This window comes from Festucalex cinctus, chromosome 19 (assembly GCF_051991245.1).
Source record: "Festucalex cinctus isolate MCC-2025b chromosome 19, RoL_Fcin_1.0, whole genome shotgun sequence".
Taxonomy (NCBI): domain Eukaryota; kingdom Metazoa; phylum Chordata; class Actinopteri; order Syngnathiformes; family Syngnathidae; genus Festucalex; species Festucalex cinctus.
Genome location: NC_135429.1, coordinates 8,847,352 through 8,870,960, shown reverse-complemented (window position 1 = coordinate 8,870,960; position 23,609 = coordinate 8,847,352). Strand labels below are relative to the sequence as shown.

Below are 23,609 nucleotides of genomic sequence, written 5' to 3'. Positions count from 1 at the left end.
ATATTTTGTAGACTTCAGGTGACTAACACACCTAAATGTAATACTACAAATTGGGTTACTTCAAAATCAAACTAAACAACTAATAAATGTTATACAAGTCCTGCTGATAGTAAAGTAAAACTTCCTAATGATGATTCTAGCGGAAAGACAAAAAAGCATCATGGCAATGGAAGCAACGTTGTCTTTATTAAAAAGTTTTCATTCTTTTTTCCAGTTTTCATTCTTCCCAAACGCACATTGTCACGACTAAACAGCTTATCATCCGACCCAGCCGCCGCTGTGACAGCGCTGCTCCGTTGTCTTACCGATTCAATTATACGGCACCACCGCCGCCGCCACTGACACAACACGCTCGCCATCCCGGCCATTAGTGCGGCGAGTCGTTGCATGTCGCAGGAAATATTCTCCAGCCTTTTTAATTCATCCCAGCGTGATATCATATCTGCGGTCACGTCCGGTTGGGGTACTGAGCCAAAAGGTCACACGGAAACAGCGACACAACAAGCTGTGTAACAATGGAATACATACAGCCTTACACCAAACAAATGTTTCATTTCATCCATAAATATATTTGTCCGAAATACAGATAAACAGAAGAATCATGTTTGGTAGTTGTGTGCACATCCATCAGCGGTGTCTTGTGTTGCTATTTGCTCGGCTGAATAGAGGATCAGTCAAAAGCTTATATTGGCGAGCATGATGTAAGCCGGTGCAAATAACTTGATTAAGATGGATCTTTAAGCCGGCATAGCAAATGGTTTTTGGTGAGCCGCATTTGTTTGTTGTTTGAAAATGCCTTTAGAAGCTCAACTCTTGAGAAAGCAATGAGACTCTTTCCCAAAGGAATAGAGGACTGCTGAGATGCCGAGATGACAAAGAATGGAATCGCGGGTGATAATGCAAGGTGATGCATCAAAGTCATGGCTGCAAATACGCCGACTAGTTGCAGTCAGCAGCGTAGGCGGTGACATCTGCACAGTTAGATTGACTGCTTAGTCAGGGTGATGATGATATTCGTTTTGATTTCACCTTTGACCGTCTTGTGTGTGAAAGGCAAAGAAAATATAGTGAACCGTCACATATTCACGGAAAGGTATTTGCGGATTTGGCAGAATTTCGTGGCATCTTGGTGCCAAGCAACCGTGTTGAATTGAAAAGAGCTTCAATTAGTCAGGTCATAGCCATGTCATGTGGCATCATAAAAACCTGTAAATGAGCATATATCCTGTTTGTGTATGGGGAAAAAAAAAATAAAATATATATATATATATATATATATATATATATATATACACATATATATATGTATAATGTTTCAATGTATGTAAAGCACCATGAAGCTGAATTTTATTGATATGAGCCACAACCACAACAGATGGACCAACTTGACATGTCTATAATTATTGCTGGATTTTTTTTATTATCTGGTTTACTGTATGAAATCAAATGGCCGATAATTATCGGCAGATTTCTCTATTACCTGGTTTATCTGTTTGACGTCAATTTGGTCGATAATTGCCGATAATTATCGGCCACACCGATATTACCGTGCATCCCTAACATATTTATATGAATTAATGTATTTTTGCAAACTGCAGTGTTATGTTGTCCCTAAGCATTTCCACGTGAATACATCATATTTTTTTTATTATTTTTTGAAGCACAGCTTAGTCAGTGTTGTGCTCCTCCGGCAACACCATGACATCATTACTGTCTTGTGCATGATTTCACCTTTGATCCATGAACATTTTTGCATCCCGGCATTTACAGTTTCTTTGTTGTTGTTTTTTTTTTTTTAAATGTCGCCATTATAAATAAATAAACACAAAAGCGCGGATCCTTTACGAGCCGCATAAAAATGAAAGTTTCTATTAAACCCCGAAGTCTTTTATGCATCTTGATCTGATGTCTCGGCTCGTCTAATAAAAATGTGCTCAGCGCTCCTCTCGGGGATTAGTCAGCCAGAAGCGCGTAAGCATTTGGAGAAGTTAACCTTAAGAAGAAGGAGTAACGGCGGCGGCGGCAGTCAGCGTGTGAAATGAGACAGTGGTGAAATACTGCTGACCTTTAAAGTGTTACTTGCTTATTACATGCTGCGTGAGTTCACGCTGCACCCCGAGCGCAAGGTCAACATTTTCAGGAGACTGTGAGAAATGTCTGGAAACATAAACATGGCAAGGTTGTTTACATCAACTGAGTGACATAAAACATATTATTGAAATTATAAGTTGACTCAAAAAAAAGGCATACTTTGACTGTTAACATGAGAACGATGACATTTTTTTTTAATGTCAACAAATATAATGTAAATGTGTTTTATTTATTTTAAAAGTGAAATCTGGTTAAATTGTCAAATAAACTTGACTTTTGCTTTAGTGTTCATTTAGCCGTGCGCAAGAAGTTAACAGAATTGCAAAATAATAAAACAAAATATTTTAATAACAATAGTATTAATAAAAATAATTAGGTATATTCAAGTGCACCTTTTTGCAGACCGATACCAGTCACCGTTGCCAAGTATGTGTACTTTTGATACATAAAATGTCCTAAAAAAAAAAAAAAAAAAGTTGGCTGATAATTTTAAAGAATGATTTATGTATCCCATTTTTTTGTCCCTTAATTTGAAATTTCTGGTTCCTTATCACCATCGCGAGTACCGATTCCTTGAAATGAGGCCTTGTATCGACTCGAAACCTGGTATCGGTAATGGCTTATCAATAATAATAATCATCATCATCATCATCATCATCAATATGAAACAATAACATATCACAAATAAATGATATGATTGCGCGGGAGCAGTTGAGAAAAAATCATTAATTTACTCAGTAGTAATTTAAGCATAATTTGATTCATCAAATGCAAAACTAAAATAACAAAATAATTCAAAAATGGATGCATTATGGAAAATAAATAATCATAGGTTACGTAAAGTACAGTTGCATTTTTATATTATATTAAGTACTGTACTTTCATCACTTGCACATAAAATGAAGACAGTAGTTAAAAATAATATATTAATACAATATATATGCAAGATGTTGTGTAAAATTCTAAACAATATTAAACATAAAATATGCCATTATATGACAAAATTACCCATTTAAAATGGAATATACTTTCAAGTCGTTTCCAGCCTTTTTTCAGTGGTTGTCTGTTATTTGATTAGGGACACCTGAAAAGTCGAATGTGATCCGGTACAAGAATTAAAAACAAATAAAAAAAATAAATGAAATTGCATGACAAATGGAAGCAAAACAAGCTGTGCAAAAATGTAATTTGTATAACAGAGTGCCGTTGTAATATCGTGAAAAATCTCACACTGGTTCGACGCCCTCTGTTTACAAAGATAAAAATACTCCATTTTGATTCCCACTGTCTAATAGGTGTTAATTAACAATTGGCATGAAGCAACACGAGGATCCTTGCATGAATGTTACAAATGAAGACAAGTATTGTGGTTATAGATGTAATCATGTACATATAATCTTGGAAAAATGTTTAAAAAATAATAATAATAATTGATTGTGGTAACTTTGTACTTTATATCTCGCCAGTGGCTGCATTTTACTCATGATGTTGTATTTTCTCAAAGACTATAAGCTATATATATCTTTTCCATCACAGATTGAAACTCGATGCCTTTTGCCAAAAGAGGCTGTTAGAGTCTGACAGGTTTTGGTGGAAAATGTCAGCAGAGTGAGTAATGAGCAAAATTATATTGCCAGGACCTCTTCGGTGGTGCTGCGGAGGGGTCATCCGAATGATTTGTCTCCTGTGGCACTGACAGCATCCAAACTGCCTCTTGAATTCTCGGCAATTACCTCAGCTGCAGGAGAGACTATTGTTGGGTGTAATAACATGGAACCCTGCGATGTTGCGCTTGGAAATGGACGCCGGATTGTTCTAAATTGCTGTTTGGGAGTCCAGAAATTGCCTGAATGCGCTTCTCTTGGCGCGCTTGCATTGTTTTCCGAAAATAAGCGCGAAGGCTGTTTTCATGCGGTCAGTCCAATCTGTGCACGTTTGATTTTGCTCCAGAATGAACCAAGCTCCCACGGCTGGGTTCGAGGAAGACGTGGGCGCCAGGACAACGCATCATTTGATGTATCCGGAAAGCGCCAGGGACCTGGACAACGTCACCAGCCTGGTGCTCATCCCCTTCAAGACTCTGGACCTGCAGTGGATCATCAGCGCCTTGACCACAGGCACCATTAAACAGTAGGTGCAAATAACGCAAATACACTGATACATTGATGACGATTGTGTGAATTTGTTTGAGATAGCAACCCATCCATCAAATCTGCAAGTAAAAAGGTTTGATGTCACAAAATGGCAGCAAAGCCTTTCAGTTTAAACCTCCGCAACTCACTTCAACATAATTCTTTTTCACCAAGAGGTCACAAAATGGAGGCAAGTCATTACTTTGGTCAGGAGTGTCCAAGCTTTTTCATTTGAGGGCCACCTACAGAAAATCAGAAGGACGCAAGGGCCACATAATCTTATGAAGAGAAATTGTGTTCAATCCTAAAAATTGTACAAATCATTTATTTGTGCTTTTGCATATTTAGAAAAATGCTACAATATATAAACCAATTCATTTGTAATATGACAGTAGGGTTCTTATAGTTTTGGAATTTTTCATTTTAGTTACTTTTTATTAGTTTTCAGGGTGGTTCTGTTAGTTTTTATTTGTTTAGTTCTTTAAAAAATGCTTAGTTTTAGTTTAGTTTGTTAGTTTCAGTATTAGTATTAGTTTTGTTTAAATGTGTATTACATGTGCACAATATTTAAAAAACACCATGGGCGCGACATCACCAGGTGCTTTTCTATTGGCTGCTGCTAGATGACGTCGCTTCTGTGTGACATAAGAGCAATACATATAAACCACATACAATCTCTTAATAACATATATTGAGGCGCTTACTTGTTAATGCACGGACACATTGACTTCCTCAACATATTGACTCGGTTCACTGGCATATTACGTTCCCTTTCATCTGACAATTAGTATAGATTTTAAATATGGAAGGGCTAAAACATGCCTAATGAAAATTAAATTGCACTAAAAAAAAAAATAGCCACCAAAGGGTGCTAGAACTGCACAAATGCAAATCAATGACTTTTTTTAACAGATGTGCTGCTTTTAAATATTGTGAACATGACTACGATATTGTGGCAGTTTTAATATCACGATTTCATGATATTGCACTTATCATTCCATCCCTAGTATTTAGTATGGGCAGAATTGTGTGAGGAAAAAAATATGTCTCTATGTAAAATTCTGTTTTCACTTGAATTTATGGGAAAACGGCGTATGGTCTTGTGAAGCAATATCGGGCTATGAAAAGGAACATTGATTTGATTTAATTGATTTTTCAAAGCCAGCCCATGGACAGCATGCACATGCACAAACATGCGCCAAATCCAATTCGTTCATCGTTACTATTCATCTCGTGGTTTGGGGGGTAGTTTGACTCCAAATATTCACGATGACCCCCCCAAACTTTACTTTGATGTTTGTGACTTTCTTAATGTGTTCAGACTTCCCTTAGTTGATCATTTCTTTGAATTTCAAATGAAAATATTGGAATCTAGGACACATTAATGAGTTAGGCAAAGGATGAAGCAAGCCACCAGTTTTCCCCAGAAGTTATTTTGTATGCCGCTAATTGGCTAAAAAATGGCCTTTTTAATTTGCAGTTATAACACCACCTGGTACAAAACGTCCTTGCATTTTAATACCTGAACATCTTGTTTATCTGTAGTAAAAAATAAAATAAAATTAATATTGGGAGACAGTGTCATAAAACAACAGGTGTTGTGGTCATTAAGTGCATAAAAGTGCTTCCCATGATTTACTATTATTTGGAATATCATGGTTGACGTGTTAAAATGATGAATGGGACCAGGTCTAGTTTCAAATCTACATTTTTTTTTATTATGTGATATTTCATTCAAGTTATACTCGGGCATAAATGTGTCTTCAAGGCAGTTTGTAAAGGTGAGGCGCTAAGATGCTTTAAAAAAAATGACACTGAGATTTGCCAAAACAAGAATAATCCTCCAATAAATTTCTCCCCCGCATGCTAAATCCGGAATGGCCTGTGGTTTAATGACTGAGCCTTCCTGATAGTAAAAAAAAAAAAAAAGAATGTATACTTCTGCCTGTAACTCGGCACCAGAGGTAAACCCAAACAAATGTGTCTAATAAAAGTGCAGTTGTTGCCCGAGCAATCATTCTGCATCATTAAATGTCATTTTACAAGCCGAAAGACTCCACCCCCGCCCGTCTAAGGTGCAATTGTGTGTGCGCGCGTGTGCTTAAAGCACCATCTTCATTTCGAGATGGCCGTACTGAAGTTGAGCAACTTGATACGTGGGAGTGTGCATAATAACAAAAACAAATCGAGTCGTGTGTTTTGAATGAGAAAAAAAAAAGTATTCGATAATTTTATACCTTATATAAAAGCATACATGATCACATAAGTAGAGGAGGCGGGGGTAGTTGTATCACAGGTAAGTTGTCACGTTGCAATTTTCTTCTCCACCAGAGGGCGCAACGAGAAAGTGGAATACTAGTTTTCTCTACTGCTCAATGACTATGTGTCTCATATTAACTCATTCAAACCCAAAAACGTATAAATATGTTTTTAAAATTTTGTCCTACACTCCCCAAAACCTATGTATACGATTTTGTTTTTTGTTTTTTTATATTTTTTATGCTAGAACATACAGAAGACTTTGATGGAACTTCTGACCTGAAGAGGTTGCTTAAAGCAATGGTAGTTACTACAAAAAACGGCCAGCAGGTGGCAGCAGAGTATAAGAGATCAGCCAGGGCCATGTTGCAACAAACTCGTTTTCCCAGTGTTTTCAACAGGTTTGTAAATAATGATGAAACTTAGCTATATTCGGTAACACTTATAATAACTATCTGTTATAAGTAGTATATATAGATCATTAGTTGTTAATTAATGAGTTCTTAATGACTTATTAACTCATTCACTGCCAATGACAACTATAGACGTCAAAATCCAAGCAAACAGCCAGTGTTAATTTTGAAAAAAATAAAAAAATAAAAATTTAAAATTAAAATTTTAATATATTAAAAAAAATAATTTAGTTTTAGTTAATAGTCTTCTGACCAAATTTAATTAAAGCCTTAGTCATAACTCAGTCACCTGATTGTATTTTAGTTTTAATCCAATTTTAGTCAACAAAAATAAAGAGCAATTTTAGTCGACTAAAATTGACTTTTGGAGGCCTAGACCCAGTATGTGGTCTCAGTAAGACCAAGACCGATCACAAGAACGTCAACGCCCGTGTTGTAGGGTAACAGGAATCCGTTCTACGCACGATGGTAGCACTTAGCAATGAGATTGTTGTCATCGTTGTTATTCATAACGACAATGATTCATAACTATGAATGAAAACAATGAATAACTAAAACTAAATTCAAATTTCTTGTAAAATTTGCACTGGCTGTTTGCTTGGATTTTGACGTCTATAGTCGTCATTGGCAGTGAATGACTTAAATGTTTGTTAACTATTTGTTAAGGATTTATACTTATGACTATAAGCAGTTAATATGTCATTATTAAACTGTTAGTTATTGAGTTATAAATGACTTGTTAACTGTATATTAATCATTTGTAACTATATATTATAAATTAGTAAGACTAAGTTAACAAACTATTAGTAAATGACTTACTAATGACTTGTTAAGTATCAGTTAATAGTTTATATCTGAAGTGAGTTAATCTACTACTTAAATATTAGTTATTACTCTATTTTTGTTATTGGGACGTTATTCTAAAGTTGCAACTACTCCACATTTACTAACACGTAATAAATGAGGAATAGTGGCAACTTTATAATAACGTCCCAATAACCTATACAAACTATGAAGTAATACTTAACAAGTCATTAGTAAGTAATTTGCTAATAGCTTGTTAACGATGTATTACTAATTTATAAAATATAGTTATTAATAATTAATATACAGTTAACAAGTCATTTAGAGCTCAATAATGAATGGTTTAATAATTCATAGACATCATTTTAAAACCTTAACAAACAGTTAACAAACATTTAATAAGACATTAACAACTCATTAATTAACAGCTTACTAATTGTCTATTAACTAGTTATAATGGGTAGTTATTATAAAGTGTTACCCTATATTCTAATGCTAATTGCTGCAAAACGGAAACCTCTTTCTTATGGTAGTTTCTATGTTTTTATAGCAATAGAACACAATATTCTGTGGGCCATGCAAAATCAGTCGAAATCCAGTCAAACAGCCGGTAGTGAAGAATGGTTACTTCAGTGAAAATGGCTGGGAGTGAATGAGTTAATTATCCTCACCACTGCATCCCATCTCATTCATTGGTACGCCAATGAAGTGGACTTGCACGCGTTATCTCCCACTTTCACGGTGACATTAGCAGTTCGGCCGCATCGCCGGGGTGACACGCATATGAAAAACGATGCAAACATTTTACCACATAACCCAAGCGCACGCGAATGTGAAATTTCCTCCCGTGGCATTTAATCAGCTTTGTTCAAACAGGCGTAACAACGGTGACGCGGGGCCATCGCCGCCCAAATGAGATGGAAGTCGTACATAGACATTCTGCATCATGTGCGTGTCACACCACCGACGGCATAAACAGGCGATGACAAAACATGCTAACCTGCTTTTTGTTTTGTCTCTTCTCTTTACAGCACTTACGTTCCAGTCATGTCCAGGATCAAAGCAAACAAGGATAAGGTAATATTCCCTTTCAATATTTTATCTTTTCAATCAAGTATGTAATTTGTCTGCAGTTACAGCAATGCAGCATTCCCCATTTTTTAATGCACTTTGCTGCGCATCAGCGCACATTATAGTAGTAGTAAAGAATATGTAAATGAGGGAGGGAAGTGGCGACTCATTTGTTGAAAATTAATGCCAATGTGTGAACTCAGTGGTTCTTAACTTTGTTGGAGTTGCTGAACCCCACCAGTTTTTTGTTTTTTTTTGTTTTTTTTTGTTTTTGTTTTTTGTGGCTCCCTGTGGATCTAAAATAAAAAATAAAAAATGTAGAAATTAATATTGTTTTACATGTGTTTAAATGTACGTATGTTTAAAAGAATTTGTGATTTAGATAAAAACACAATAATAATAATAATAATAATAATAATAATAATAATAATAATAATAATAATAATAATAAAATATTTTTTTTAAATGTCCGTCCAAAATTTGTAAGTTGTCAGAAAAAGACAGAAAACACTAGATGAAAATGTTTTTTTTTTTAAATCTCCTAAAAATGTCCAAAAGGTAACCATAAAATGTCCACAAGGGGAAGAGGAAAATCAGAAAATTATCATAAAATGTCAAATGAAATTGACAAAAATTTCATAGAATGGAATAAAATAAAACAATCAAAAAGTGACCGTAAAATGTGCACAAAATTGTGAAGAAAAAAGAAAAAAAAGTCGGAAAGTTGATTAAAGAAAAGGCAGGAAGAAAATGTTTAAAAAGTACTGTAACTATAAAATATCCCCCCAAAAATTACCCAAAATTTACCATAAAATGTCCACAAAATTGCTCAAAATGTGAGAAAAATTCTATTTAAAAAAAAAATAAAAAAAAAAAAGCAGGGGGAATAAAGTAATAAAATAGTCAAAAAATATTAAAAAAAAAAAAAAAAAAAAAAAGGAAGTTGAGAGGCCGAAAAGTACCATAATACATCCATAAAATTACCAAAAATGCCAGAAATTTCACAGGAAGGTGAAAAAGTCTAAAAATATATTAAAAATGAAGTCTGAAAATATTACAAAAAAAATGTAAAAATAAAAATCCAACAGTAGAAGATGAAAGGACCACTATGTAAAATATTACTGCAAAAATAGCTGTGCGGGAATACATATTGTTTTCTTGTTTTCTGTAGGTGTTGATATACAATCCAACATTTTTCAAGTACGTCTATGAGTCTTGGCTGGAGGGGCACGGACGTTATCCGTCCACCGGCTTCCTCAGCTTGCTTTTCGCTATCCACGTATGCGACGAGGTAACACCACTGATGCAACTTTTAACCGGATTCATAATTGAACGTTTTGCACAGACTTTTGCGCTCATGTTGCAGGTGAGCGTGTTTGGCTTCGGCGCAGACCAGAACGGGAACTGGCACCACTACTGGGAGGAGAACCTTCTGGCCGGCGCGTTCAGATACACCGGCGTCCATGATGCCGATTTTGAATTTAACGTCACGCATCTTTTGGCGGACAAACACAAAATCCGAATGTTTAAAGGTAGATGATGCCGGGAGGTACATCAAATAAACCTGTTTTCTATCTTTAGCTTCCGGCCATATTGTTATGTTAATTGGAGTAAAAATCCCTTTATTAGATGCCCGTGTGAAATTTAATGACGTCTGAAATCCTCAATTTGGATATCAAGGACTCTCAAGTCTTTAATCACACCGTAACGAAGAAAAATAAGACTGATTCCATTTTCCCTCATGAAGGCAGCACTTCATCACCAAGCAGCCAAATTACACTCTACAGCAGGGGTGTCCAAACTACGGCCCGTGGGCCATTTGCGGCCCGCCATACATTTTTTGGCGGCCTGCGGCAAATATTAAAAATAATTTTTCAATGCTGTTTAAAAAAAAAAAAAGAGGGTGGATTAAACATTTCAATCTACGCAAAGACACAAATTTGCAGCTAATAATTCAGTTCCAGAAATAAAAATAGTTTCATCCACTTGTTTCTTAGTGTCAACGTCCAATTTGTGAAAACATCACATTAATTAATGGTTAATTATTAATGAAAAAAAAAGTGAAAACATCACATTAATGGTTGTTAAGTGTGGTCAGTTGATGACTGATTGTTCTTGTGGTTCAGAATGTCAAGTTGGGATCAGCTGCTGCTCAGTGGAGAGGCATATCTATTATAGTGGCACACAGGGGTCACTATTTGCCTTGTGACTGTTAGAAGTTTTCAATAAGTAACTGTACATTATATCAACAATTTATAATTGCTTCATTGATTTTTTTACCATGTTTAACTCATTCACTGCCATTGACGGAAAAAGACGTCAAATGATGCATTTTTTGCTGGTCTGGCAATGAATGTGTTAATAAATAACAAAAAATAAATAAAAATCAAAGTGGCCCTTGTAGCTTTCTCTTTTTCTGTATGTGGCCCTCAGAGGAAAAAGTTTGGACACCCCTGCTCTACAGTCTCAATGCAGCTCTGCTTACCATTTGGCTTATGCTGTGTTTCATTCCTCTGTGTCCAGACTGCAAATGAAAGGCGTCTCTGTAAAGCAACCACTAGTTTATCTGAACCGCTGTTTTCAGAACAGCGAGCGGACGCCAACAGATTTTCATACTTGTGAGCAGTTACTAAAGAGGCCCAACTATTTGTGTGCAAACAAAAAAAAGGGCAATTTTCCATGTCTGATAACGACAACGAGCTTCATTTGTCATTGACAGACTGAATATAGCTCTTTGTCAGTTCCCAAGTATAATTAGTCTAAAAAAAAAAGTGCAATGTATTCTGCACTGCGGTGCCTTATCTGTAATGATATCTGTCACACAACTGAATGAAAAGTATCAAGTGCCTTGAGTGAGTTTAGCTTGTATTTTGATCAGTGAAGTGAAACTACATTATTATTATTATTCGAGCTTCAGCCACTGTTCTGTAAAATGTTTACACATTCCGCAGAATCACATGGATGTATACATTATTGATATGATAAGAAGGTTTGACGCGTGCAGTTTCCGTGGGATCATGTTGAACCGTGGCTTGAAGTCAACACTGATGTCGACGGTATAGGTGGGCAAATGTGTGATTTTGTTTTGCTTCGTGTGCCTTAAAGCATTTGGTTATATTTTTGTCCTCCATATGAGAGTAGACTAATTCCAAATGAGCTGATTTTATAATGTCATTGCTTTGCGTGCTGCTGCCAAATATGTCAACAGTGCCACCAAGTGGACAACAGATTTCACCTAGTTGAGAATATTATTATTATTATTATTATTATTATTATTATTATTATTATTATTATTATTATTATTATTATTATTATTATTATGGGTACCAATTTACTTAATGCCGGTGATCGTACTGTTGACTGATGTATGTGAGCCATCAAAATGAATAAAATATTTTTTTTTCCTACTGACTGAAAAAAAAAAGTGTAATGTGACAAGAAATGTCTGATTGGTTATTTGTTACTCAGACTTGATTATTAAAGATTTCGTTTTATTTCTTAGTCAAAAACCAAGCTATGAAAATGTTTTCTTCCATTTAAGTCATACGTCATGTGTTTCAACTTGAAACTTGGGTGGAGGAATGGAACTGTCACTTACCTTTGGTTCCAGTTGGTGTGGGTTCACTCCCTGCCTGGGAGACCATGTTTGTTTGTGTGCCACTTTGTGAGTGGGGAAAAAAATGACAGCTAATTTTGATGTCCCAAAAAAAATAATAAAACATTTTTATTGAACAAGTAACAGAAAGTTAATACAAAGAGGGGCATAATGCAGTAGTTCTCGCTTTCCTTTTTGAATTTAATATGGTATAAATATACTGTTTGGTTTCCATTTAAAAAATTCAAAACAGTGACAAACTTTAATCCTCCAATTATGGTTGAGTATCACTTCACGCAAACTTTCAATATTAATGACTTTTAGTGTTGAATTTAGGTGTTTTGGTGACAAACTAAAGCAAAAACAATGTATTTTCTACTTCCTGGCTTTTATTTTTTTTGCCAGTGTTTTATGGAAGCTATTATTTTTTATTAATTGCACACCTACGCACATTATATTGACAAGGCTTCTCCTCTCGATCAATGAACTCTCTTTCCTATTTAACCCATTATGAGTATTTAGTATCATCATAAAATGGCAAAGGCACAATAGTGTTGGTAAGCCGCAATGACCGGCAGACTTGTAATAGAAGCGCATTAAAAGTAAATTAGTTGTTAATTAGACACCAGGGAACATAACCTGATAAACTATTATGTCTGCTTGCTTCATTACTGCCCTTTCTACTTTAAATGTACTCAAAGCGCCTTTTACAAAGTTGCCTCATTAACACGGTGATGGCTGCTGTTATTTATAATGTGCTGGAAAAGCATCATTGGGTTTCTCAAGGAAACATTGGAACTATTGTTAGCTGCGATCACCAAGTGACCTCTCCCAGCCAATCATAAAAAAGGTAAGAGAGTGGGGAAAAAATGCAACGCATCTCGCAAGTATCCCACATCCTGAAATACTGTTGCTTTGGCGACATCTTGTGGCATCTTAGTGCATTCAGTTGAAGAGCTTTATGTAGTGCTTTGCTACCATCTTGGGGCATCTATGGGCAATTACAGTAACAACAAACAGAACGGGAAGTGGAAAAACAAACGAGTTGTTTTCTCAATATTCGTTCCAAAACGAAAATGAAAACAAAACAAAACGGATGACTCATTTTCCATTTTCCGATTTTGTGCACAAATGGAAAATGGAGAAAACGGATAACGGGCGATTTGGACGTTTTTTTTTCCACTTTGGATATTTGACTTGACGCGCCCATGTTTGCAATTCATAGTGCACATTCCCCACCGAGCATTTTTCGGTCTAAAAGGCGTCTAATAGACGTTTTAAATGAGTTATGCGAAATGGCCACTGGGTGGCAGTTGTGTGCCGTCAGCCTGGGGTGAGCAGTTAATTAAGTTTGAAAGGTTTCACCTGCTCAGGTGACACTGTCGTTGTTTGACATGCCAAACGTGTGCTACTCCATGTGTTCCTGTTGTTTGGCTCTCAATGTAAGTTTGCTTTTGACGATTTGACAAAATCGGAAAATGGAAAATGAGTCGTTATACGTTTTTTTTTCATTTTCGTTTTGGAACGAATATTGAGAAAACAACTCGTTTTTTTGTTTTTCCACCCCCCGTTCTGTTTGGAAAAACGATTGAACGAATCATACACGGATTTCGCTTCCCCACCTGGGAGGCCACGTCTGTTTGTGTGAGTGAAGAAAAAAAAAATGGAATAGTTTTCAGATTTATTATCATTATTATTATTATTGCTGTTAATTTTTAAGAGATCCATTTTGTCGTTATGCAAATGAACGCTAGGGGCAGCATAGGCTGTTCCCGTGTTTGGAACAGCAATCGAAGAAGACAGAAGCCGCAGCGTTGTTGCATATCAAGAAATTAGGTTTATTTGGCCCCTGTATTGCTCTTAACTATTCCAAGGGAGATGTGCCGAATGAAAAAATGAGCCGCAGCGGGTCTTCATTCTGATAGTGTGTTCGATATAGGTACGTTCCCGGTTTTAATTCATTAAAAAAACGGGAATTAGTCGAATGCGGTAGACGCAGCCTCATGCTAGCTAATATAGCTAACTGCGCCGCTATGTGCCAATGCTAACTTTTAATTATAATTTTTATATGAATTCAATGTTTTCCAAAAAAATCCACAAATCACCACCGCTACGCGGTGCCTGATGGAGTGACGTGTTCATCGAGTCCAGTAATTGTTAGGGATAAAGCACGTAGCATCCTTATTAATTAACATAAGGATTATGTCATTCACTAACCTCAGTAGTACTTTTCTGCTTAAATGTTTTGTAGTTGGATTAAATAATGTCAGCACAGGAAAATATTTTCACAAAATAATTATTCAGTAGCATTAATCTACTAAAATATCTGAATCAATCAATTGTGAGACAACATTCAAAAATAAGACTGATTTGCGTGAATGGTTGTTAAATTTCATGTACATCCTGTCTCTGGCCTAAAGTCAGCCGGGATCATCTCCACCGACCTCACACATGTCCCATGTATTCTTGTGCTGCAAGATTTTAATGTTTGAACATGGCTCTTGCTAGACGCTGAGGGCAGCCTGCAGCCATGTATGCTGTGCACAGGCAGGCCCACACGCCCACCGCCGTGGAGTTCTCTGTCTACTGCAACTTCATTTCCAGCAAGGAAAACAATCTTGTCGTTGCGGGAACATCGCAGCTTTTTGTCTACAGGATTATCCATGATGTCGAGGTATTTGTGCTGCGCAGTGTCGCAAAGCTTGTCAAACTTAAACGGGAACCTTCCACTGAGGTGTTAATTGTTTTTGTTTCAGAGTACGTCAAAGTCGGACAAGTCCTCAGGTATTTCCAGATACCGTTTTCAAAGTTTTACCTTCATGTAAGGTGACTTATGGTGATATTAATTTATCTCATTAGATGCCAAAGCTCGTAAGGAGAAGTTGGAACAGGTGGCCTGCTTTTCGCTCTTCGGCAACATCATGTCCATGTCCAGCGTGCAGCTTATAGGATCCAGCAGGGATGCGTTGCTCCTCAGTTTTAAAGATGCCAAGGTTCAAGCAGTGTACAGGCTTAAGTCATTTAAAAAAAAAAAAAATCGTAAAATGTTTCTGTGTTCTCTTACCAGTTGTCTGTCGTGGAGTATGACCCGGGGACACATGACCTGAAGACCTTGTCTTTGCACTACTTTGAGGAGCCAGAGCTTAGAGTACGTGTAGTTACATATTCACCAATTCATTTTTTTTTAACCGTTCCTCCATTATATGCAGATTAACAGTATTGCTTTGGTGAGTGGTGACATTTTAGTGCCAAGGAAACAAAACAAAAGAGATTCAGAAATGAGTAATCTTTTGCCACGATCCTCTGTCATATACTTTAAAGGTATTTACAAACCCTAACCGTTTTAGCAGCGGTGTCAATTATTGGCATATTTTCTGATTTTGTGGCAGGGCTTGAACCCTATCCACTGGAATACCGTGGGCTCACAGTACGCCAAAATGTGGCCCACTTTGTCTGCAAATAGAAGCAGGAAGTGACTATTAAAAACAAGTCTCTTTTCAAATTTCAGGATGGCTTCGTACAGAATGTACACATTCCCATTGTCCGTGTGGATCCGGAGAATCGCTGTGCCGTGATGCTCATCTACGGCACCAAGCTGGTGGTACTTCCCTTCCGCAAGGACACGCTGACTGACGAACAGGAGGGGGGAGTGGGAGATGGGTAAGTGTGCCGGCTAGCCAAATAATTATTAATCTTAACACATACACAGGGTCTAAATACCGGTACTTCCTGTCCGTGTCTTGCAGACCGAAATCCAGCTTCCTCCCGAGTTACATCATCGATGTTCGCGAGCTGGACGAAAAGCTGCTCAACATCATCGACATGAAGTTCCTCCATGGCTACTACGAGCCTACCTTGTTAATTCTTTTTGAGCCCAACCAAACATGGCCGGGGTCAGTCACATGACAGCCTCATCACTGACTAAAATAACAATCATATGTGATAAGCACGCTTTTACATTTTGCCGTGTTTATCCAGGCGCGTAGCCGTGCGTCAGGACACATGTAGCATCGTCGCCATCTCGCTCAACATCATGCAGAAGGTTCACCCGGTCATCTGGTCCCTCATCAATCTCCCGTTCGATTGCACGCAGGTCATGGCGGTCCCCAAGCCCATCGGTCAGTTTGGGTAATCATACATGAATGTAAGTTGCTGGTTTTAAATCACTTCTGATCACACTCTGTTGGTCTTTAGGTGGTGTAGTGGTTTTTGCAGTGAACTCATTGCTATATCTGAACCAGAGTATTCCACCGTATGGCGTTTCCCTTAATTCCCAGACAAACGGGACCACGGCATTCCCTCTTCGTAAGTCACACACAAACACTCCTAACGGAATTTTTGCAGGATCACACTCGATACACTTGATTTTTTTATTTATTTATTATTAATTTTTTTTAGGCATACAAGAAGAGCTAAGGATCACCCTGGACTGCTCCCAGGCTGACTTCATTGCCCATGACAAAATGGTTATCTCTTTGAAAGGAGGCGAAATGTGAGTCTAAATAAATTCCCAAATACACATTAAGCCGTCCTTATATACAAAAAGTAATATGGTGGCCTGTACATGAAGATATAAATGAGCATACATATTTCGGTCTCTCATGGCAGTTATGTGTTGACACTCATCACTGATGGCATGAGGAGTGTGCGGGACTTCCATTTCGACAAAGCAGCTGCCAGCGTCCTGACAACTTGTGTAAGTACTGCATGCAGAAAAACCGCAGTGATATCTTCGTTTCTATGAAATCAAAATTCACAGTTGAAAGGAGTTATAAAATTCAATTTATCTGTCCATTTTTTAGCTGATCCAGTTTATATGTTGACAATTATGTTGGCTTCTCCCTCGTCAGATGGTCACCATGGAGCCGGGTTATCTCTTCCTTGGCTCCCGCCTGGGCAACTCGCTGCTGCTCAAGTACACAGAGAAGCTGCAGGAGGCGCCACCAGATGAAGTCAAAGAAAATCAGGAGAAGGAGAAAGAAAAAGAAAAGGTGAACTTGTTTTGTGTGTGTGTGTGTGATGATCATCCAGACTGTTCAAACGATGCATTTGCACAGTCTAACAAAGTTGAATGAAATTCCAGGAGGAGCCACCAAATAAAAAGAAGAAAGTAGAGTCATCCACCAACTGGACAGGTATGTTTCAAATTCTGTTTGGAAGTGTGCTCACTGTCATCTTTGTTTCATTCCGGTGCTCCATGTCGCTTTTATAGACGAGGTGGACGAGATTGAAGTGTATGGAAGCGAGGCTCAGTCAGGCACACAGCTGGCCACATACACATTTGAGGTAAAATGATCAAAGAACATTGCACAATGGAACACAGCGGATAACTTCAAAACGTTTTCAGACTTTAAAACTTATTTTCATCTTGCAAATCATGTCTATTCTAGAGTCATTACATTTTAATTTATTGATGTTGTCTGAAGTAATCTCTAGTGAGGTTTTACAAGGTCTGCTGTGACGTTACATTGGACCATTTAACCTTGAAGTTTTTATGCTTCCACTTTAACGACCTGTTAAATCCTCATCTTCGCAGGTGTGCGATAGCATACTCAATATTGGGCCGTGTGCGAACGCCTCCATGGGTGAACCCGCATTCCTGTCAGAAGAGGTAGACATTTGAAATTTTGAAACATCACTTACTCATGTATCTATTAGGGGCTTTAACAGAAACATTCCTCCAACTGGTAGTTTCAGGGCAACACAGAACCTGACCTGGAAGTGGTGGTGTGCTCCGGCTTTGGGAAGAACGGGGCGCTGTCGGTTCTTCAGGTGAATACATTATGCCGGATCCGCTTGTGTGTGGTTATGCATGCTATAGCTATTTGCACCGTCCTCAAGACTTGTGATGGCAAGGTCGATCTGTCACAGGACTATTGATGGTGCTACAGTGAATTCTGGGTTTACCAGGGCTGCCTCAGAAATAAACGGAGTGGCCTTTAAAACGATCCAGAGACATTTCTTGCATATTTGAGGATTCATGCGCAAGTCTGCCGAATGTGTGCGTGTGGACATAACCTCCTCATTTGTTCCTGTTGTGGTGTTAGAGGAGCATCAGACCTCAAGTTGTCACCACATTCGAGTTGCCGGGTTGCCACGACATGTGGACGGTCATCTCCGCTGAAGTGAAGGAAAAAGTACCGTTTGTTTTAATCTAACGCAAGTTTCGATCAGTTTTTCTGGGTCTTTTCTTCCCAAGTTTGTTGTCATTCCAGGCAGGAAAAAGTGAGGAGTCAGATGGTGGGGTGGAGAAAGAGGTGGCTGAGGATAAGGAAGAAGGTGAAAAGGAGAAAGAAGAGGGCAAAAAGGAAGAAGAGCAGAAAAAAGATTCGCCTCTGGAGGACGACGCCAAGAAACACGGGTTCCTCATCTTGAGCCGAGAGGATTCAACCATGGTTGGGACCACTTTTTTCCAACTCAAATGATGGGATTTTAGGTTATTTTTAATCAAATTTTTAAAACCATCTGTGTGTGTTACTATAGATCCTCCAAACAGGCCAGGAGATCATGGAGCTGGACACCAGTGGATTTGCCACTCAGGGAACCACTGTGTTTGCCGGGAACATCGGCGACAACAAATACATCATCCAGGTCTCCCCCATGGGCATCAGGCTACTGGAAGGAGGTACAAAAATAAAATAAACTGAAAAGATCCGATTACAATGTAGCAATGCTGTTGTTTTTCATTCTGTGTTTCTCCAGTGACTCAACTCCACTTCATCCCAGTGGACCTGGGCACTCCCATAGTGCACTGCTCCGTGGCTGACCCCTATGTGGTCATCATGACCGCCGACGGTGTGGTCACCATGTTTGTGCTGAAGACCGACTCGTACATGGGGAAAACGCAGCGGCTCTCTCTGCGCAAGCCACAGATCTCCACCGTGAGTGACACGGAGCTCATTTAGACATTACAGACTATGTAGTGAGAGGACTCGCTTTTATTTTTTATTTATTTAATTTTTTTATTAAACTTGCCATGGTAGCACTTTGAGATTTCTATTGAAATGTAAATACATTAAGAGGCTAGTGTGTTATCACACTGCATTCAGTGTCATGGAAAGTTTGAAATTGTCTCCCGTCAAGCAATCACGTGTGATCGCACTCTGCGCATACCGAGACGTAAGCGGAATGTTCACCACGGAGAACAGGGTGAGCTGTCCCGTCGTGGAGGACACAAACATGAGTACATCTGAAGCGGAGACAGTCATCCAGGACCTCAGGTGAGAGTTCACACACTTGGTTTCGTTTATTTCCTTTTTTTTTTTTCTTTTTTTTTTCTCTTCTCCCCTGGAGTCACACTCTGAATGTAAATGTTTGTGCAGTAACACAGTGGATGATGAGGAGGAAATGCTGTACGGCGATTCAAGTACCAGCGCAGCACCCCAGGAGGAAATGAATCGCACTTCAGGTCTCGCGCTGCCCTCTGGAAGTGAGGGGAGCCCGGTCAAAACCGAGCCCACCCACTGGTGTATGATCGTCCGGGAAAATGGTGTCATGGAGGTATATGTCGCACATATAATATCACAATGTTTTGTTTTTTTATATATACAGCGACTTTTCTTTTTTGAAAGTTTTACCAGCTCCCAGACTGGAGATTGGTCTTCCTGGTAAAGAACTTCCCTGTAGGTCAGAGGGTGCTGGTGGACAGCTCCTCTGGCCAATCGGCAACGCAGGGAGAAGGGAAGAAGGAGGAAGTGACACGTCAGGGAGACATGCCATTGGTCAAGGAGGTGACTTTGGTTTCTCTGGGGAACAATTGCAGCCGGCCGTATTTGCTGGTAAGTGACTTTCCCAATGATTTGCTCGAGTTCTTGTCTGCATTACTCCAGTCCGGAATATTGTTGTATCCAAGGTCCACGTGGAACAGGAGCTTCTCATCTATGAAGCCTTCCCTTATGATCAGCAGCAACCCCAAAATAACCTTAAAGTGCGCTTCAAAAAGGTAAGGAGGATCCAACGGTCTCATTACTGGAGTATGTTGATCTTGATTTGTAAACTTTTTCCCTGCATTAGGTTCCCCACAACATCAACTTCCGAGAGAAGAAATCCAAATTTAAGAGAGATAAGAAGCCAGAAGGCGTCACCAGTGATGAACCTGTTGTCAAAAGTCGTATTGCGAGGTTTCGATACTTTGAGGACATCTCTGGATACTCGGGAGTAAAGCAAAAAAAAAGTGTTTTGATGTCATTTTCATAACCACATTCAGTAGTCATTTACATTTGCTCGCTTCTCTTAGGTGTTCATCTGCGGACCCTCCCCTCACTGGATGCTGGTCACCTCTCGGGGCGCGTTGAGACTTCACCCCATGTCCATCGATGGCGCCATTGAGTCCTTCTCCCCCTTCCACAACATCAACTGCCCCAAAGGTTTCCTTTACTTCAACAAGCAAGTAAGCACCAGACACACTGTCCGAAATATTAAATGACTTCCATGCAAATTAAAAAATTTTTTGTGTGTGTGTGTGTGTGTGTGTGTGTGTGTGTGTGTGTGTGTGTGTGTCTAGGGGGAGCTGAGGATCAGCGTCCTGCCCACCTACTTGTCCTATGATGCTCCTTGGCCAGTCAGAAAGATCCCACTGCGGTGCACCGTCCACTATGTCTCCTACCACGTGGAAACCAAGGTAAAATGACAACAACTCTTCTGCCCCAGCAAGAATTTCTCTGATTGTGAAGTATTTTTTATTTATTTTTTTTAAATGTTTCTCTTTAGGTGTATGCTGTGTGTACCAGTGTGAAAGAGCTTTGTACGCGAATCCCCAAGATGACCGGAGAGGAGAAGGAGTTTGAAACCATCGAGCGAGGTACACGTATAAAAGCACCTCTATTAATCCCACTATATGCTGGCCACAATATTAGGTACACCTGGCAGGTGCTTTCTCAAAGATTTGTCTTGGGAAAGTGTACCTAATGAAGTTGTCGACTTGCAGACGAGCGCTACATCAACCCTCAGCAGGAGAGGTTTTCCATCCAGCTCATCTCACCGGTCAGCTGGGAGGCCATTCCTAACACGCGGTAAGAATGGACTCAATCAATGGGAAGCTTGAGAAAAATCACCATGAACTGACTGCAGCCAGGCTATCCTGTCATGTTGATTTCCAGTACTTCATCTGATTGGCACAAATGAGTCTTGCATGGCTGCTTTTGGTCATGATTATCCATGTTCCTGCTCATATGTTGACTAGTGTGCTTTCGCCTCAAGGATTGACCTGGAGGAGTGGGAACACGTGACCTGTATGAAGACTGTAGCACTGAGGAGTCAGGAGACCGTGTCAGGCCTAAAGGGCTACATTGCCGCGGGGACCTGCGTCATGCAGGGGGAGGAGATCACCTGCAGGGGGAGAGTGAGCAACAAAAACAAGTTTTTCGTAGTTTCTTGAGAACATTTTTGAGTGTATATATTTGGATGATTTTTTTGTTTTGTTTTTTAAGATTTTGATCCTGGATGTGATTGAAGTGGTGCCTGAGCCCGGTCAACCCCTCACTAAGAACAAGTTTAAAATGCTCTATGAGAAGGAGCAGAAAGGACCAGTGACAGCACTATGTCACTGCCACGGATACTTGGTGTCAGCCATCGGACAGAAGGTTAGTTTTACATCTCACACACTGAACATCCATTGTGTTAAACTAACGTATGGGCCTTGCGTTCCTGCAGATTTTCCTTTGGGTCCTGAAGGACAACGACCTGACCGGCATGGCCTTCATCGACACGCAGCTTTACATCCACCAGATGTTCAGCATTAAAAATTTCATCCTTGCTGCCGACCTGATGAAGAGCATCTCGTTGCTGCGCTATCAGGAGACCAGCAAGACGCTGTCGCTCGTCAGCAGGGTGAGACACAAAAGCTAACAAAATAAAAAATGCTTGTCATTGTCCAAATAAGTCTGCTCAGATGATACGGTATTGCAATATTTACACAATGTATTTGTATTTTTGAATTAGTCCAGCTGCAAACATTGCCATCTTCCATATTACTCATGTTTTGTAGTAGATCATTCTGTTATGTTGCACCGTTTGGTCGCATTGACGTCCGTTTTGTCTTGTTTTGAAAACAGGATGCAAAGCCCTTGGAGGTGTACAGCATTGAGTTCATGGTGGATAACAACCAGCTGGGATTCCTGGGTAAATAAAAGGATGATTACAATATAAACTTGATTACATTTTCATTAGTGGATGCCTAGCCTGAAAAGCCTGGCTGGTATAGAGCGTCACTAATTTTCACTTCTATTTCCTTTCAGTGTCAGATCGTGACAAGAACCTCTTTGTTTACATGTATTTACCTGAAGGTAAGTAACATTGGAGAGCTCAAGCAGTTCCATTCGCGAAGGCTGCAATGTTACTCGTGCGTGCAGCTAAAGAAAGCTTCGGAGGAATGCGTCTGCTGAGGCGAGCCGACTTCAACGTGGGCGCCCACGTCAACACTTTCTGGCGCATGCCGTGCAGAGGGGCCATGGACACCAGCAGCAAAAAGTCTCTGACGTGGGACAATAAGCACATCACGTGGTTTGGTGAGTGAATCCGTTTTTTGGTTGTTGTTTTTTTGTGAATGACTGCACAGGTGTGCCTAATGCTTGTCTGTTTCTACAGCAACACTGGACGGAGGCATCGGAATGCTGCTCCCAATGCAGGAGAAAACGTACCGTCGACTGCTCATGTTGCAGAATGCTCTCAACACCCTGTTGCCTCATCACGCTGGTCTCAACCCAAAAGCTTACAGGTTCCATTCAGCCCATAGTGCAGTTTTTATTTCTTAGAAGGCAGGTAATTGTCTTACATCCTTGTCCTACACCCTACTCTGCAGGATGATGCACTATGAACGACGAGGCCTGCAGAACGCCGTGCGAAACATCCTGGATGGGGAACTCCTCAACAAGTTCTTATATCTCAGCGTGATGGAGCGCAGTGAGCTGGCAAAAAAGATCGGTACCACTCCAGACATTGTAAGGAACAAGCACAGAAATATATTACATCCCATACAAGCAATATGCAACACCAGTCATTTGATTCCCCCTTTCTTTACAGATTTTGGATGACCTTCTGGAAATCGATAGAGTAACAGCTCATTTCTAAGAGCCACATTCCAACATTTTATCCACCGCATGCTGTTTTGTACCTAATGCAGAAAATCTTTGAGCCCAATTTTGGTTGTTTTTCTAGCTGTTCAAGATTAATTTTTGTAAAAAAAAAAAAAAAGGCACTAAAAACGTACTTAAAAAAAACTGTTCTGTTTTCCTTTTGTTCATCAAC

General features: G+C 39.2%; 2 protein-coding genes across 3 annotated transcripts in view; both read left to right on the top strand.

Annotated features, from left to right (window-relative positions):
• The window catches only part of LOC144007719 (CMP-N-acetylneuraminate-beta-galactosamide-alpha-2,3-sialyltransferase 1-like), a 37,099-nt gene extending 26,699 nt beyond the window's left edge, over positions 1 to 10,400 (top strand). Inside the window, exons 4-7 of the mRNA XM_077507583.1 lie at positions 4,042 to 4,221; positions 8,731 to 8,776; positions 9,942 to 10,061; positions 10,137 to 10,400. Of these exons, the coding sequence (XP_077363709.1) occupies positions 4,042 to 4,221; positions 8,731 to 8,776; positions 9,942 to 10,061; positions 10,137 to 10,310 (520 nt within the window). The 3' untranslated portion in view covers positions 10,311 to 10,400. The remainder of the gene's footprint in view (positions 1 to 4,041; positions 4,222 to 8,730; positions 8,777 to 9,941; positions 10,062 to 10,136) is intronic.
• Positions 10,401 to 13,645: 3,245 nt separating this feature from the next.
• cpsf1 (cleavage and polyadenylation specific factor 1) lies at positions 13,646 to 23,575 on the top strand. Of its 2 annotated transcripts, none has more exons than XM_077507591.1 (38): positions 13,646 to 13,807; positions 14,874 to 15,039; positions 15,122 to 15,149; positions 15,225 to 15,358; positions 15,433 to 15,513; positions 15,874 to 16,025; positions 16,112 to 16,258; positions 16,344 to 16,483; positions 16,560 to 16,670; positions 16,764 to 16,857; positions 16,974 to 17,061; positions 17,216 to 17,356; positions 17,449 to 17,500; positions 17,578 to 17,651; positions 17,902 to 17,976; positions 18,057 to 18,137; positions 18,413 to 18,502; positions 18,581 to 18,760; positions 18,849 to 18,990; positions 19,068 to 19,246; positions 19,449 to 19,585; positions 19,688 to 19,865; positions 19,937 to 20,143; positions 20,218 to 20,307; positions 20,379 to 20,522; positions 20,602 to 20,754; positions 20,869 to 20,985; positions 21,075 to 21,165; positions 21,292 to 21,376; positions 21,564 to 21,705; positions 21,794 to 21,946; positions 22,017 to 22,193; positions 22,418 to 22,484; positions 22,601 to 22,648; positions 22,715 to 22,870; positions 22,950 to 23,079; positions 23,164 to 23,302; positions 23,385 to 23,575. In XM_077507591.1, the coding sequence occupies exons 2-38, from the start codon at positions 14,896 to 14,898 to the stop codon at positions 23,430 to 23,432; spliced, it is 4,395 nt and encodes a 1,464-aa protein (XP_077363717.1). In that variant the 5' UTR covers positions 13,646 to 13,807; positions 14,874 to 14,895; the 3' UTR covers positions 23,433 to 23,575. The 2 variants fall into 2 exon arrangements, with proteins under 2 accessions (XP_077363717.1, XP_077363716.1); XM_077507590.1 differs by lacking the exon at positions 13,646 to 13,807 and adding an exon at positions 14,139 to 14,304.
• The last annotated feature ends 34 nt before the right edge of the window (positions 23,576 to 23,609 follow it).